General features: G+C 39.5%; 1 protein-coding gene across 1 annotated transcript; it reads right to left on the bottom strand.

Annotated features, from left to right (window-relative positions):
* Positions 1 to 5,942: 5,942 nt before the first annotated feature.
* On the bottom strand, positions 5,943 to 6,655 carry LOC110934642 (glutaredoxin-C13). Its single transcript, XM_035977937.1, has one exon. It carries the CDS (start codon positions 6,568 to 6,570, stop codon positions 6,265 to 6,267), a length of 306 nt encoding a protein of 101 aa, XP_035833830.1. The 5' UTR covers positions 6,571 to 6,655; the 3' UTR covers positions 5,943 to 6,264.
* Between the last annotated feature and the right edge of the window lie 9,596 nt (positions 6,656 to 16,251).

Raw genomic sequence — 16,251 nt, 5'->3', positions numbered from 1 at the left:
AGTTTGTTGATACACTTTCTGCTTTCAAGACGTGAAGACTTTGAAGATCTTCCGACATTGAAGACTTGAAAGGACGTCAGAGACTTGAAGACACGAAGATCGAGACAAAGCTACAGCCAAGGGGGAGTTTGTTGGTGCACTTGCGTCTGTACTTTGTCTGTATTTTGTCACGATATAAAACGATGTCTTTTGTTAGTCTTGTAAGTTTGACCAAGTCAACCATCCTCCTGGTTTGACTTGGCCAAACAGTTAAAACCTGATTGTAATATGCTTGTGTCGAAGGATGAATTGTCGAAGGATTGTTTAGATCCTTCGATGAGCTCGAAGGATAAGCCTTCGATGGATGTTGATGGACCTCGAAGGATATCATCCTTCGAGGTATATATATGGATCCTTCGATAGGTTTCAGACCGATAGATGATCTTTCGATCAGTCTATCTGATCCTTCGATCAGCCTATCTGATCCTTCGACCAGACGATCTGTCATGGGTATAATATATACTCATGTAATGTGTTCACTTCAAAAGAAGTGCAAGTGAGTGTGTGAGTGAACTCAGTCTTGTAGAGAGCGTATTTTCAGTTTGGTCAAGGGCTGTAACCGTGTCCACTGAAATACAAGAGAAAACTTTGATATCTCGTGTGTCTACCTTTCTCTTTGTAGCTTGTGTTCTCATATAAACTACCGGTTTGCACTCTAGCTTGGATTCCGCACTTGCTAGTGTGTTAAACATAACAAGGATAAGGTTTAACCTCATCCTCCGAGGGACCTACACACTTTTCTTTAAAGTTTCAGTTACATCTTTGAAATCCTTTTCATTTCGAGCTAAAGCCATATTTGCCTCTTTGCACTTAGACAGCTCAATAACCAACTTTGATTATGACTATGAACCTTTTCGGATTCCTCTTTCAAATCTGCACACATGTTACATACACTAGGAGTAGGAGTCTCGGATTTTACCTGACTCGTCGAGGCTGAGACATTTGCCATAAAGGCAGTCTCATAAGAAAAAGATCCATCCTCAGAGAAGAATTTCTCCATTTCCTTTGATGCAACAACAGCTTTCGTGATCAGAATAGATTTCTGACACTTTAACTCCTCAGCTTCATTCTGTAGATCATCAACATCAGAATTCACTTCTTCCTTCACATCAGATTGAGAATTATAACCTCCCGAATTCGAGCTTTCTTCATTCGAACTCCCGCTATAACCAGAACTATCATCACTGTCAGAGAATTCTTCTTTGTGAACATGCTTGATGTGATTGATGATCTTTGCATAGCATGCGGTTCCTCCTCCTTCTTGATCACCATCTCCAAACTGTACAGACCAATTACACCCTTCATCAGCTTGAACGACTAAAACATGCGAGGTACACATCAGTATTTTGAGGAATTAGAATCCGTTTAGCTTTCCGGATTTCTTCATCATTCTTGTGCTCTAGTTTCTGAAAGAATTCATAGATACTCAGAGTATCTAAAGTACCCGTATGCTTCAACAGCTCAATGAAAGAACTCCACTTCGGGGGTAAAGCATCAGCAAACCTTGCAACCATTTCCCGTTGAGTTGCAAGAACACCATAAGAATACATGTCACTTATCAAATGATAAAAACGAGTTGTCATATCATTTAGTGTTTTGTTATCCATGAATTGAAATTATTCAAATTCCTTCTTCAACAAATCATGCCTTGTCTTTCTCGTAGCCGCATTCCCTTCTCCTCTTGCTACCAAGGCATCCCATAAGTCTTTTGTGCTAGTATAATAACCGAATTGATGATAGATGTCTTTGTGGAGTGCTTGTGTGAGAATGGAAAACGCCTTCTTCTCAAGATCATATGCCTTCTTGTCGGTTTCTTGCATGTTCATAAAGGTTGTTGCATTTGATCCCGCTTCTTCAAGAGCTGTATTATATGGCGAAATGAAGCACGTCCATAATTCGGTGTTTTGCCCTAGAACATAAGTGTGGAAATGATTTTCCAAGATGGATATTCGTTCATATGATTCAGCTTTGGCGGGCGGTTGTTACTACCCGTTTCACACTCACTTAATAACAAAAGATTCTGAATACTTTGATTCTGATTTGTCACCAATGCCCATTGACTTTCACTAATAGATCGTGGTGGCATAACATTCCTCATCCAGTCTGATCTTCACCTGGTCTTGGGTCTGTACTCGAATCAAACTGTTATGACACTTTTATAAACCTTCTGTGAAAAATTAACAAGTTTCTCGATGAAACTCTTCCCACGAAACTCAAGAAGTTTCGTCGAAGTGTCTTTGACGAAACTCTAAGGGTTTCGTTAAAGTATCTTTGACGAAACACAGGGGGTTTCATCGAAGCTCCTTTTGGCGAAACTCTATGGGGTTTCGTCGCTGTTTAACTTTCGTCGAGATAAGGTCTCAGATGGTTGGTGAAAGTTTGTGAGATTTTCAAAAGTAAATCTTATCTTTTGACTGACACAAAACACCCGATTTCAACCTACAACATGCCTAACTTACCAAACCAAGCATGGTCTCAATATTTTAATCAATTTTAACTTTTATCTTTTAATTTTAAATTCAAGAGATATCTCAAGAACAATATGAAGGTCCTGTGAAGATATGAACAATACTGAAGAACACTTGAATTTTCCGCTGAAGAATTTTCCGAAACACACGAAATTGCTTAAAACTTTCACTAAAACCCGGTTTTACCACGTGAACAAGCAAACTAACAAGGTTTTTGATAAAACTTTTTAGCAAACAAACAAGATCTAACAGTTTTTAAGAAGATTTTTCCAGAAAAGTATGAACTTCAAGAACAACAGTTTTCAGAAAAACATAAACAACCAGTTTCAACACTTGATGAAATCCCAACTATGTTTGGTTTTAAACAAGGATAAGAGCCAATGCTCTGATACCACTTGTAGGTCCCGATTCTCGAAGGATCGATACACGAAACCAAATCCTTGTTTATCACCAACACGGTCACGAGTGCGGAATCCCCGTGAGAATGCCAAACCAAACATAGATAATGATAACAAACACAAAGTAACCAATGAATCACAGTCAATTGATTAGATGAGAACAAGGATCAAACAGATACACACAATGTTTGACACTAAACTTTCAGACAGGGTATGCTCTCATGGTTTCACACTGAAACTATGATGTATTTATATAGGCAGCCTAGGCCCAACAGTGACGAAACATCAACTGGGCTTGACGAAACTTGAATTGGGCCCGACAAAACATCACAGTTGACAAACTCTAGGAGTTTCGTCACTGTTCATGGCGAAACCTTGAGTTTATGACCAAAGGGAGTTTCGTCATGTATGTGCTCGAAGAAACTTGGGAGTTTCATCGAGGGCTGCAAAATCTGTTTGGCTGCAAACTGTTAGACAGTTTGCAGCAGACATCATAAACACATAAACAAGCATTAACCCATAACATGCAACATGCATTGTTCATTTAACCTTACAAAACGACTGAGATAAATGTGTCGGACACATAGAAGGATAGGAGGATATCCAAATAAGGTCGACGGCGAATACAGACTCGATAACATAAAAGACCGCACAAAATACATCGTTACATAAAGACAAGTGACAGACACCAAAATATGCATCAACAGACCGTTATGGCTAAAAGTGCAGGAGCATGCACTCTTGAAAGGGCATCAGCTACCCCATTATCATTTCCTTGTTTATAGAGTATTTCGAAGTCATACCCCATTAGCTTGGACAGCCACACCTGTTGTAACGGAGTAGTTATTTTCTGTTCCAATAGATGCTTGAGACTCTTCTGATCAGCCTTGATTATAAAATGCCCAGCTGCCAAATATTGATGCCAATGTTAAATAGCAAAGATAATTGCTAACAGTTCCCTCTCATAGATAGACAATGCTTGTTATCTTGATGACAGTGCTTTACTTATAAATGCAATAGGGTGACCCTCTTGCATCAACACAACTCCTATACCCTTACCCGAAGCATCAGTTTCCACCGTAAAAACCTTAGACATATCTGGTAGGCTTAATACAGGAGGTGGCATAAGAGCCTCTTTTAGACGTTCAAATGCTGCAGTAGCTTGATCAGACCATTTGAAAGCATCTTTTTTAAGTAAGTCTGTCAAAGGTTTTGCTATCATCCCATAAGACTTGATAAACCTCCTGTAGTATCCAGTAAGGCCCAGAAAATCCCTTAGCTGTTTGACGTCAGTAGGAACAGGTCATTCTTTAATAGCAGCTATTTTTTTGGGATCCGTGGACTCCCCTTTATTGGAAATTATATGACCCAAGTATTCCACCGAAGACCCCCCAAAATTGCACTTAGATTTCTTGGCATATAACTGTTGATCTCTCAAAATCAGCAACACTTGTCTAAGGTGATCAATATGAGATTCCCAACTATCACTGTAAACTAATACGTCGTCAAAGAAAACCAGCACAAATTTGCTTAGAAACTTCTTGAAAATGGAATTCATTAATGCTTGGAAGGTTGCCGGTGCACTAGTAAGGCCGAAAGGCATTACTACAAACTCAAACAGACCCTCGTGTGTCTGAATGCAGTCTTATGAATGCCATCATCATGCATCCGGATTTGGTGGTATCCTGCCCTAAGACCATGCGTAGTGGAAGACACGATTAAATTATCAAAGTAAGAATTGGTCAAGACATGATTAAATGTGGAGTTCTCCTCTTAGACCATGCGTAGTGGAAGACACAAATAATGCCCCCACCTTTGTGCGTTTTGCGCCTTGTGGCAGTCCAGTCAGCAAGGCATTATGGGACGTTTTTCTAAAATGGGTGTAGTGGGGATGTGGACATTGTGGGGTATTATGTTAAAAGGGGTGTAATAGAATTAAGAATAAACTTCCGTTTTGCTCTTGTGGTTTGGTCACTTTAACGCTTTTGCCCCAAACCTTTCAAAATAGACATTTTACTCCCTGATCTATGAAGGCCTTCATGATTTTGCTCCCCGCCCCTAAACGTCATCCACTTTAACAGTTAAAGTCTGTCACGTGCAAAACACCTGAGGGGCAATTATGTCTTTTCCCAACCCTCCCTTTACAATTCCAGTTTAAAACCCGAACTGTTAAAATGGATGACGTTTAGGGGTGGGGAGCAAAATCATGAAGGCCTTCGTAGATCAGGGAGTAAAATGGCTATTTTGAAAGGTTTGGGGCAAAACCGTTAAAGTGATCAAACCACAGGGAGCAAAATGGAAGTTTACTCTAGAATTAAATAAAAAACCATCAAAAAATGTTATTGGACAAACCCCAACGTGGAAACTGGTGATTGGCCAAAACCATTGAAGCAACGCATGGAAAAAAGAACGCCAAAAGCATTTTTTTTTTTGAAAAAAAAGCCCGGGGGTGGCCTAGGGGCGTTTTGAGGCGTTGTTTTGGGGAAAAACGCCAAAAAAAAACCCACTACGGGTGGTCTTACGCATAGTCACCGAGTCTAAAACGTGTTGGTGATGACGAAACATTAGTTATCACTCAATATTTCTCCTCTTGGCAGAATAGAATGATACAGGATTCGTCCTAGGTGTCATAGCACCACTTGGGACTTATTATTGATCTAGGTTTACCCACCATGGTAATCATAACATATTGAGTGAATTTAATGCCATTTGGAATACTCAGCCTCCTATACCAACGAAAATTCTCCATTTGCTCCTTAAGAGCTCACTGCGGTTTTGTTCTATTTGTTGCCTATATAACAACTTTCTAAGAGGTCACTTGTCAAAAGTGGAGCATATATCTTAACTCTTTTGGCAAATAAAAAATCAGGAATGTCAAAAGTTGAATTTCACAGCTACCTCTCCTGAGTGCACCTTTCTTACCTTTTGAACTTTTTTGTATGATTCTAAAGCAGGATTTCATACGCATCAAATGATTCTAGAGGGATCAGAATCATTTCTAGTTTTAACTTTGAAATTATGCAGGAAAAAATAACATTTACAACTGCAGGCTCTTAATAAATTTATAATCCCATTCATATAAAACATACTATGTGTTTTCATCAAACACATGTGAACAGATTCATGAAACTACATTCATAATCAAAAACTAATAATAATCATAATAGTCTTGAATGCCAATCTTCCTTACCACCACTAGAGTCTGAAGCTAATAAAATGCTATGTAAATACTATAAATATAATACATAATCCATTTTGATAATAGATCATTACTACAGCTCTTATGTCTTGAGCCAACCTTATTTCTTCAGATAAATTGTCCCCACAAACACTATAACCAGTGTTAACTAGAAATTGATTTAAGAAAGTAACTGATAGGGTTTCAGCAGCGGAATGAGGGAGCCACTTAGGTGGAGGGACATGACCTCATTGGTGGAGCCCACAAGCTTGCCACCTATGAATACAGCTGGCACAGGTGAGCTACACCCTTTTTTAAGAAGAGCTTTCTCCATCTCCCTTCCTTCAGGATCTTGATCTATTTCATAAACTATAGGGTTGACCCTAAGTTCTTGGAACAGAACAGTGACAGCATAACACAAACAACATATGCTCTTTGTGAAAATCACAACTCCATTGTGTGATGTCAATGATTGTATCTTCTCCATCTCAGTGGATCAAAATCCAAATTAGATTGTGATCACACCGTAGGAATTTTAACGCTAACTAAGTAGAAGCAGTGGTATTTGCTTGAAGTTTGAGGTTTCCGTGCTACATCTATTTATATATAAAACTAGTAACATCGAACTCCTTTTCTTCAAACAAGAAAATCAAAAGAAATATGCTTGAAAGCTACCAAAGGTATCTTTTGAAAGATAGATACCGATTTCCCTAACAAGTTGAACACATATATTCTTCTTGAAATTGCATTAATTCGGTCAAATGTACTTGTTACAATTAAGCAAGTTAAGGTGTTTGAACAACGTGGGTAAATCGTAGACCGTGGGTTTTAGTCTTCCACATTCTATGGGCCTGAGGACTTGATGAAAGTGCAAAAGGGCTGGTCAATATTGGTTCAAACAGATTCCTTTAATCAATTTATAAATAATTAAGCGAATGCATATATTCTGAGGGTAAAAAGATTGGGAATGTGATTGCTTTCAGTGGGTGATCAATGTATGATTCTTTATAATGCATAACCAACTCGGTTAAATTCGTTCAAACATGCGAAGTCTGTTATTGTGACATTTTGATCTCATAGTTTTAAGCTCGGTGACTTTAAACTAAAAAATGATTTGTATTGACAACTCAAACTTAACAGTTTTCCATAGTTAACAGAAATTGGACATGTCAATGTTAGAGACGAAAAGACAAAAGAAAAGCTGATATACCAATATTTGCAATCAGGCAAACATCAGGATGATTATGCTCCTACAAGTAAATATCTAGTGACTGAATAAAATAAAGCCGGCAGGTCATGTGTGTGCTGGAAGCAGTCAAGTCTGGTAGTTTTTTGAATTTCAAATAAAGGAGCTGTTAGTGAATTCAGTTGTTACAGTTAGTACCTCCACCTAGATATAAGCCTTCAAATCTTCTATTGAGTGTTTGAGGTGTCTGTCCTTCTCTACAAGGACCCCTGATTAAAGTACAAAAATACGGTAACGAAAACAGAACATGATGTAGAGATCTTGACTAGATTCGCATTGTAACCGAGTATCCAAATAGAGTACTACCCGTTGAAACTGGTTCGGATGAATAAAGCAACATAAATTGTGAAGACTTACCATGAAGACTTTTTGTTCTTTGCATGCTTTTTGTGTGCTTCATCATTAGCCGCCTCTCAGAGTTTCACAAATTTTGTTGGACCCATAGTGGCCCATGCAAATCAAATCCAAAAAAGTCATGTATTGGACAGCTGCTCACATGGCCCAATTTGTAAAGCTCAGGGTCCACCAGCCCATTTTATAGGACAAAATGAAGAATTAAAACTAGGTCCTTTCTGTACCGACCTTGTTTACCTGTTCCCTGACTTACCTTTTAATTCCATTCATCAATTTGCTATTTTCAAAGCTTTTTAGATCAGGTTAGCTTAAGCCCATGTCACATAAAAAATGGTGGGATGGGCTGACTGATGAAAGAAACAAGGGTCATTAAACTTAACGGAATGAAAATAGCCATTCAAGACTTCAAGTCTTGCGATTCAGCTACATCAGTTACTGTCACCTACCTACTTTCCACTGTTTAAGTATTGTTTGGTGATCCGGTTGATCTGTAATCTTCGGAACTAAATGATTGGTACCAGACAATGATCTTTGGTGGTGACTCAGTCATCGATTTCGTTCTTTCGTTCTCAGTACTGCTTAATAGATTTTGGTCTTCTGTACTGATATTATCATAATGATTTTGGTCTTTGGTACAAAGTTGCCTTGCATTGTGATAATAGGTGAATTGAAGAAAAGAAGATACAGAGAAGAGTATTCAATCAACCAACTAACTTCTCATTCACTACTAACAGTCTTTTTATATAGTTGGTTAACTAACTATAACTACCTAACCACTTCTCATAACAGACACCCTACACTATGACTAAATGACACAGAAGTCCCTGAACTCTACACGTTCACACATTTACACCCTTAGCCCCTTTTACTCATAACAATACTTCCCCTATAACATTTTTTGACCTCAAAAAATAAAGTCAGGAAACCGAATTTGTAAATCTTCTAAGTTCTCCCATGTTGCTTCAGTGATAGGAAGACTATCCCGTTGAATCAACCCTTTGGCTAAGCCCTATTTCCCCTTCTCACCATCTTCCTTTCCAATACTTGCAAAGGTTTAAACAAAAACCTTGGATTCTGAGGTAAAGGTGTAGTCTGTCCAACATTTCCCCTGGCCAACTTAAGTAAAGACACATGGAACACTGGATGTACTTGAGCATCATCCGGTAAATCCAGTTTATAAGCGACTGCCCCTATCCTCTCTATGATCATGAAGGGACCGAAGTACTTAGGTCCCAGCTTGTTGAAATGAGAGGATCTTAGTGTAGACTGACCATACAGATGTAGTTTAACATAAACATGATCTCCTACCTTGAATTCCCTTCCACTTCTGTGACTGTCAGCCGCCTGTTTCATCCTATTTTGTGCTCTTGACAAAGCAAATTTCAGCAGCTTAATAGTTTCCTCTCTATCTATCAATGCTTCATTGACTGCTGCCACTCGTACATCTTTTGGCACATAAGGGACAAATAATGGTGGTGGATACCCATACAAAGCCTAGAAAGGAGTCATTCCCAGTGTAGTATGGAAATTAGTATTATACCAAAATTCAGCCAAGGACAGCCATTTCACCCATGTTGTAGGCTTGTCCATAACCATGCACCTGAGGTATGATTCTAAACACCTATTCACCACTTCAGTCTGCCCGTCTGTTTGTGGGTGATAGGCAGTGGACAAATTCAGCTCAATACCTTGCAATGCTGTGAATTCTCTCCAGAATTGACCGATAAAAATAGGATCCCTGTCCGATACTATGGAATCTGGACAACCATGTAATTTGAATACCTGGTCAAGAAAAACTTGAGCTACTTGAGCTGCAGAAAACGGATGTGTCAACGCCATGAAATGACTATACTTTGTAAGTCTGTCCACCACTACTAAAATTACATCTTTTCCCTGTGACTTTGGTAACCCCCCAATGAAATCCATAGAAATTCCAGAAAACACATCATTAGGGACTGGTAATGGTTGTAGCAACCCTGGAGATGCCACCGTCTCATTCTTAGCTTTTTGGCATACAACACACTGTCTTATAACATTTCTCACCTGCTTATACAGCCCTTTCCAAGTAAACAGGGACCGGATTCTCTGAATAGTTCCATGAATACCTAAGTGCCCTCCCACAGCACTACTACTGTGACATAACAAAATAATATATTTTTGCAAATTTACATCTTTCCCTACTGCAATCTTCCCCTTCTTAAACAACACCTGATCATTCCAACTATACTTAGGATGTGCCTGCCCGGCTAATAAACTCTCCTTGATACTTTTAAGCTCAACATCTGAGTCCCAAGTCAGTCGAACTTTATCCCATATAGCAGGATCAAAAGTGTTGACCGTGTAGGTCCCGATTCTCAGAGGATCGATACACGAAACCAAATCCTTGTTTATCACAAACACGGTCACGAGTGCAGAATCCCCGTGACAATGCCAAACCAAACACAAATAATGTTAACAAACACAAAGTAACCAATGAATCACAGTCAATTGATTAGATGAGAACAAGGATCAAACAGATACACACAATGTTTGACACTAAACTTTCAGACAGGGTATGCTCTCATGGTTTCACACTGAAACTATGATGTGTTTATATAGGTAGCCCAGGCCCAACAGTGACGAAACATCAACTGGGCTTGACGAAACTTGAATTGGGCCCGACGAAACATCACAGTTGACGAAACTCTAGGAGTTTCGTCACTGTTCATAGCGAAACCTTGAGTTTATGACCAAAGGGAGTTTCGTCATGTATGTGCTCGATGAAACTTGGGAGTTTCGTCGAGGGCTGCAAAATCTGTTTGGCTTGGGAGTTTCGTTAGTTTGCAGCAGACATCATAAACACATAAACATGCATTAACCCATAACATGCAACATGCATTGTTCATTTAACATTACAAAACGTCTGAGACAAATGTGTCGGACACATAGAAGGATAGGAGGATATCCAACTAAGGTCGACGACGAATACAGACTCGATAACATAAAAGACCGTACAAAATACATCGTTACATAAAAGACAAGTGGCAGACACCAAAATATGTATCAACCAACTCCCCCTTGTCTGTTACTGTCTTCGGTCTTTAATCTTCAGTGTTTTAGCGTCCAGGTGCTTCCAGCATGAATTCCTCAGTAAAAGCAGTAACAAGCGACGCGCTGAAATCGCAACGGTTGATGCGCATCCTTGTTATCATAGAATATATCATGCCGGAACAGCTTGCTGATGTCGTTCGCCGACATATTCACGATCCACATCGGATCTATCATCCAAAAATTTTCACGATCGCCATTAAATACAATCACCGCTTCATGAGTATCCGGATCGTAGCACCATAGCCTCATATCATCAAGAAAGTTCTGTTTCATCAGCATCAAAGGAATCTTATCCATAACCTTCGCGGGCTGATAAACAAGCTTGTATCGCGCCCTATTGGTTGCGTATTGGTTGCTGGATCCAAAGTGAACTTGATTTGTTGATAGATGGGGAACTGAGGCTTGAACAACTCTTTTTTCCAGCCTGTCCTTTTGTTGAACTTTATTTTATGAGCGAACAATGTAGCTCCTTTGAAGTTTGAACGATTAACAAGCTCAAAGCTTCGTCAAAGCTGCAACGTTGTAAAATGGTAAGGACAAAATGCTCAGAAGCGAACGGAAATATAGAATACCAAATTCACGCTTGATGGCAACGCAGTGAATTTCCTTGACGAACATCCAGCTCAGAATTCTCCCATGAGGCTTGACCTTTTCAAACTGTAGAAAATCAACTTGTGCTTCCGACGGTGTAGGCTTTTCAACCTTTTACAAGAAACGTTTTCTCCATTCCTCGAATGAATCAGTCGGATTATCAGAAGACGCCCGATTCTTTAATTGTTCATCAATGTCTTCCTGATTCTCTTTCATCCATTCTTCATCAAATGGATCAAACTCCATTCCGCCGGCACGAACATAAGTTGTTTTACTGGATTCACCTTCAAACACAATCTCTTCAATGTTTTCAACATTTTCAGTCTCTGGTTCAACCGACATTTTATCAATTTCAGCATCATCAATTTCTTTCATCGCATTCAAAGCTAACAACTGCTCATGCGACAGATCAGAAGCAATCTCTCCCTCATTTAGAATTTCTCCAGTGATAGGATAGGATGAACAGCCTGCAAAGCAAGCTCAGCTGTACTAGGAACTGAAGATGTACCAGGTAGAGAGCTTTCGATGACAGAACTGCTTTCAAGCTGTTGTATTTCTTCAACGGTTCCATTGGAGGTTCCTTGAGCAGATCCAAGCTGTGAAGGTGTGAAGACAATCAATTGTGAAGAGGTAGTTGCTGGTGGTTGCTCTGATGTGGCAGAAGGGTCGGGGTTCCCTTAATCTTCAGGATCATCATCCTTTTTCTTCAACACTTCTTGTTGCTTACATCGATCATTCCACAGAATATTGACCCGCTTTCTAACAATCTCAGAGCTTTCAGTTATTTTCTTGACCCCATCAGCTATTGTGGTGTTTCGAGAATCGTACCACTCCTTCATATAATCATGCCTTTCTTTGAGGGACTCTACCAACTTCTGAAGTTTAGAGTTGCTTTCTTTCATGCGGTTCATTTCGATACCACGAGTATTATCCGCCGCACGCATCTGTTTCAACTGTCGCTCTCTTACTTCATCTGCAGCTTTCAAACTAGCATTTTCTTCCTTTAATTGCTCTATTTCAGCTTGCTGGCGAGTGATTTCTACTTGCTGACGAACAACAGTGGAGTTTAAGTTGTTTATCTCCAACTGTTGTTTGATCAAGTCGCCTCGTGTAACTTTCATTACTTCCGAATGCCTATTGATTTGCCCTGTAGCAGCTTGCAGTTGAGAGAATAGGAAGTCTACCTTTTCGTCAGGCTGCATCTGTGAGAATCAACTCTTTCTGCGCTCTGAGGCTGGCTGTGAAGTTGTTGCAAGAATGGTTGACGCTATGGAAGGAGCAGGTTCTTGAGGGGTCACTGTAGGAGTTTCAGGAGTTGAACTCACTACAGGAGCTGGTTCGGTAGACCTTGGAGGAGATGGAACCATTTCCGAAGCTTCAGCGGCCGTGAATCCAAGGTTTGGATCCATTTCCGCTTCTTGTGTAGGCTCTTGAGGAACGGATTGCTGTGCAGACGAAGAATCAATGTTCTTTCTTGCTTTCTTCTTTCGTTTGATAGCCGTTTCCTTTTTCTTTAAACGTTCCGCTTCGGTATCTGAAGGAACGTATTCAGGGTCATCTTCTTGTCTAATTCTCCTGATCCTTTTCACATCACGTTCATCGAAGTAAACTTCGTATCCGGGCTCAGGTGGATTGTCATCTGATTCAGTATCCTCCTCGTCATCACCAGCAGAAGTAGTACCAGCTGCACCAGCAGACAATGCACCAGCACCAGATACACCAACAGCACCAGCACCTGCATCACCACCATCACCACCTTCGTCATCACCATCATTATCACTGTCAGACGAATCAGAATCCTTTTCACCAAACTTTTCAACCATCTTTTTCTTTAACTCTGGCCCTTCATCATCAGATTGGCTGTCATCATGACGCCATTTGTCAACTGCAGGAGCAATGTAGTCTGGTTTGCCAAGAGCACCAATCAATTTCCTAGGCGGCTTGCTTTCTTTGTATCTCTTTGCTGCAAGGGCCATGAATATCCTTAAAGATTGCACGATCATAGATTCTATCTTCAGGATGTCGTTGTCGGCTTTAGGAAGACCGGGATGCTGAACATCATGATCATCTGTAGAAAACGAGGATACATATAGAATTTATTCCCAGTTGTTCTACTACCAGTTCTTGTCATGTTCTCCTTCATGTTGGCAAAAATATACTTTGAGATGCTAAACGGTTTGTTCAGCACCAATGCCACCATGAGACCAACGAGATCGTTGCCTGCCATGTCATAGCCAGATCGCCTGTTGCTAAGACATTGAATAAGTACATGTAATAAAAACTTGTACCGCAAAGGCAAATATCCCTTGTTAATCTGATTGCTGAAAATGTCACCAATACACTTCATCCGTAATAAACAGCCATGAGTACACATGATTGGTATAGATGACAGAGCATTTGGATCGTCTTGCAGCTCTAAAACAGTATTCAAGATTTCCGGTGAGACAATCAGGTTCAGATCATTCACTTGCCCTTGAATAACTTCAGTTCCATCAGCTTGCACAACGCTTGTTGAATTCCAGAAAGCTTTAACGAGCGACTTGTAAACATGAGTTGAAAAGGTGACAGCTTTGTTAATCCGCGACTCCCTGATCCACTGCGTGATTTCTTTCAATTCGGTGATCTTTCCTTCCAGATCAAGATAGGCAATCTGGTTGTGACGCTTCTCGGACATCACCTCTTCTTCTGATTTGTTTTCTTTCTTAGTCGGGGCCTTACGTTTTCTCTCTTTCGGTGCCATCTGTATTGCAAACATCCATAATAACTCAACATGTCACAATATGTGCATTAAACAAATTTATAAACATGTTTTTGTATGAATTGAACAATGATCATGTAATACACATGACTTCTATGAAATGGGTAACAAACTTGAAAAGTTTCTAAGTATGGAATGACGAAACTCCAAAACTGCGACGAAACTCCCTTTATCACGATGAAACATCCTTGGTCAAACAAAGTCAGAGTTGACCTTTGACCAGAGGAGTTTCATCGACAGTCTCTCGATGAAAATTCTTTCAGTTTAATGTGGGTTTTGTCATAGGGGGTTTCGTCATCAATCAGTTTGAAGAAACTTAGGGTTCGTCGTCAAAGGGGTTTCGTCGACAAGGGTTAGGGTTTCGTCGATTTGGGGGTTTCAGCACAGTTAGGCTTTCGTCAATTTGGGGATTTCAAAATCAAAAGGGGTTTCGTCGATTGACAGTTAAAGGATGAATGATTCACAAACACACCACATTATGACACTTTGATTTATACCCAAACCTGAAGAAAAACAACCCAAAGTAAAATCGACAAGATTTCGACCGATAATGTACAAACCGGTTTAAACAACAATCAAAACATACATCCTCTGTTTTTTGTTATACAAAACCCAACCCAAATCAACAATCAAAACAACATACAAGTCCTAGTTATATCAGTTTTGATAAAAGCAAAATAGAAAACACAAATTTATATGAAGAATCGAAGCATTAGGAGTGTCCGAGGGTTTGTTAATAAGTTTCAAACAGAAACACAGGGTGCCTAAGGTTTGAAAATTTGATCAAGCTTTTTTATACCTTCAGTTTGATGAAAAAGAACTGAGAATATGACGGGTTTTGAGTTTTTAAGTTGGTGAAAAAGAGTATGGGTGTGGAGTGTTGGGGAAGATGAACAGGCAAGTGGGTTTGAAAAAATGAGGACTTCTGACTACTGGGACCCCTTATATACTCATGACCCCGACGAAACCTTGTCTTCGACGAAACTTCGTGTGGGCTCGACGATACTTGTGATTGGGCTTGGTTCGGGCTTGAACAGTGAGCCCATGATGAAAGTTAGAGAAGCCCAAGTGAGTTTCATCGTAACCTCGACGAAACAAGGAGTTTCGTCGTGAACCAAATGAATTTTGACCAGCTTGACCAAGGTTAAAAACAGTTGACTTTGACCATGGACTTTCGTCGACATTTAGGATTTTCGTCGACATTAGGGTGTTTCGTCGACAATTTTCCCAAAAATTCACTAAGTCTTTGAAACTTTGAACACTTTTTAACAGATTTTGTTTATTTGAACAGATTTCCATTTTGATTGAGTTTACCAAATGCAAGGACATTTTATGAAGTAGGTTTTAGGCTTTCGGCAGAAAACACCAAGTTACAACTTCGGCTAATTCAAAAATGAACTTTACAACTATACTAAATTAGAATTTAAAGTGTGGCGAACTAATCGAAAAGCTATAAAAAGCAATAAACAACTGTACAAAAGGAATCTTTTTGCGAATTTCAAAGAAAAGGAATCATACCAGCTTACGGTCTTAGTCAACATGATTTTTGATTTATGTTTAAAGGTCTGGATAAGTATATTACCTCGATTATTGGTATTGTTGTCCACATAAGCTCAAACTGATCAAACGTAATCATAATTAGGAGATACGATTTACGGTAAGGATTATACTTACAAGTCGGTGTTCATCCACTCACGACACATTCCCGTTTCAAGGTATGCACGAGAGTTCATCTTACCGGTGAGTATACCGTTTATCATCTATTTGAACGTATAAAAGATGTGAGAAACTCACTTATTTTTTATTGAAAACAAGCCCTATGTGATAGAATCACTTATTGATGAGGAACTTGATTTTCATATGCATGAGGGCACAGGAGCAAGTCCGTGAACAGATCAGTACATCGTACAGCAGTGAGACGAACTTGACTCCTGGATAAATGTGATATTTTATCACTTATTTGTTTGGACATGTGATTGTTGATCACTTATTGAGGTCGAATGCAATATGTACACGTATGTATAGTATCATGGAAGATCTAGACTTCGTCTCCGTTATTTTTCGGTAAAAGATACAACCATTATACCAAGATGATAAGACAACATAAAGACCGAATATCTCAGAACCTC

Source organism: Helianthus annuus, chromosome 1, assembly GCF_002127325.2.
Source record: "Helianthus annuus cultivar XRQ/B chromosome 1, HanXRQr2.0-SUNRISE, whole genome shotgun sequence".
In the NCBI taxonomy this organism is placed as follows: Eukaryota; Viridiplantae; Streptophyta; class Magnoliopsida; order Asterales; family Asteraceae; genus Helianthus; species Helianthus annuus.
This window is presented reverse-complemented; position numbering and strand designations above follow the sequence as displayed.

Bases quoted from the DNA above. Each gene is read 5' to 3' on its own strand.
- LOC110934642 (XM_035977937.1), bottom strand. From the start codon at position 6,570: ATGGAGAAGATACAATCATTGACATCACACAATGGAGTTGTGATTTTC.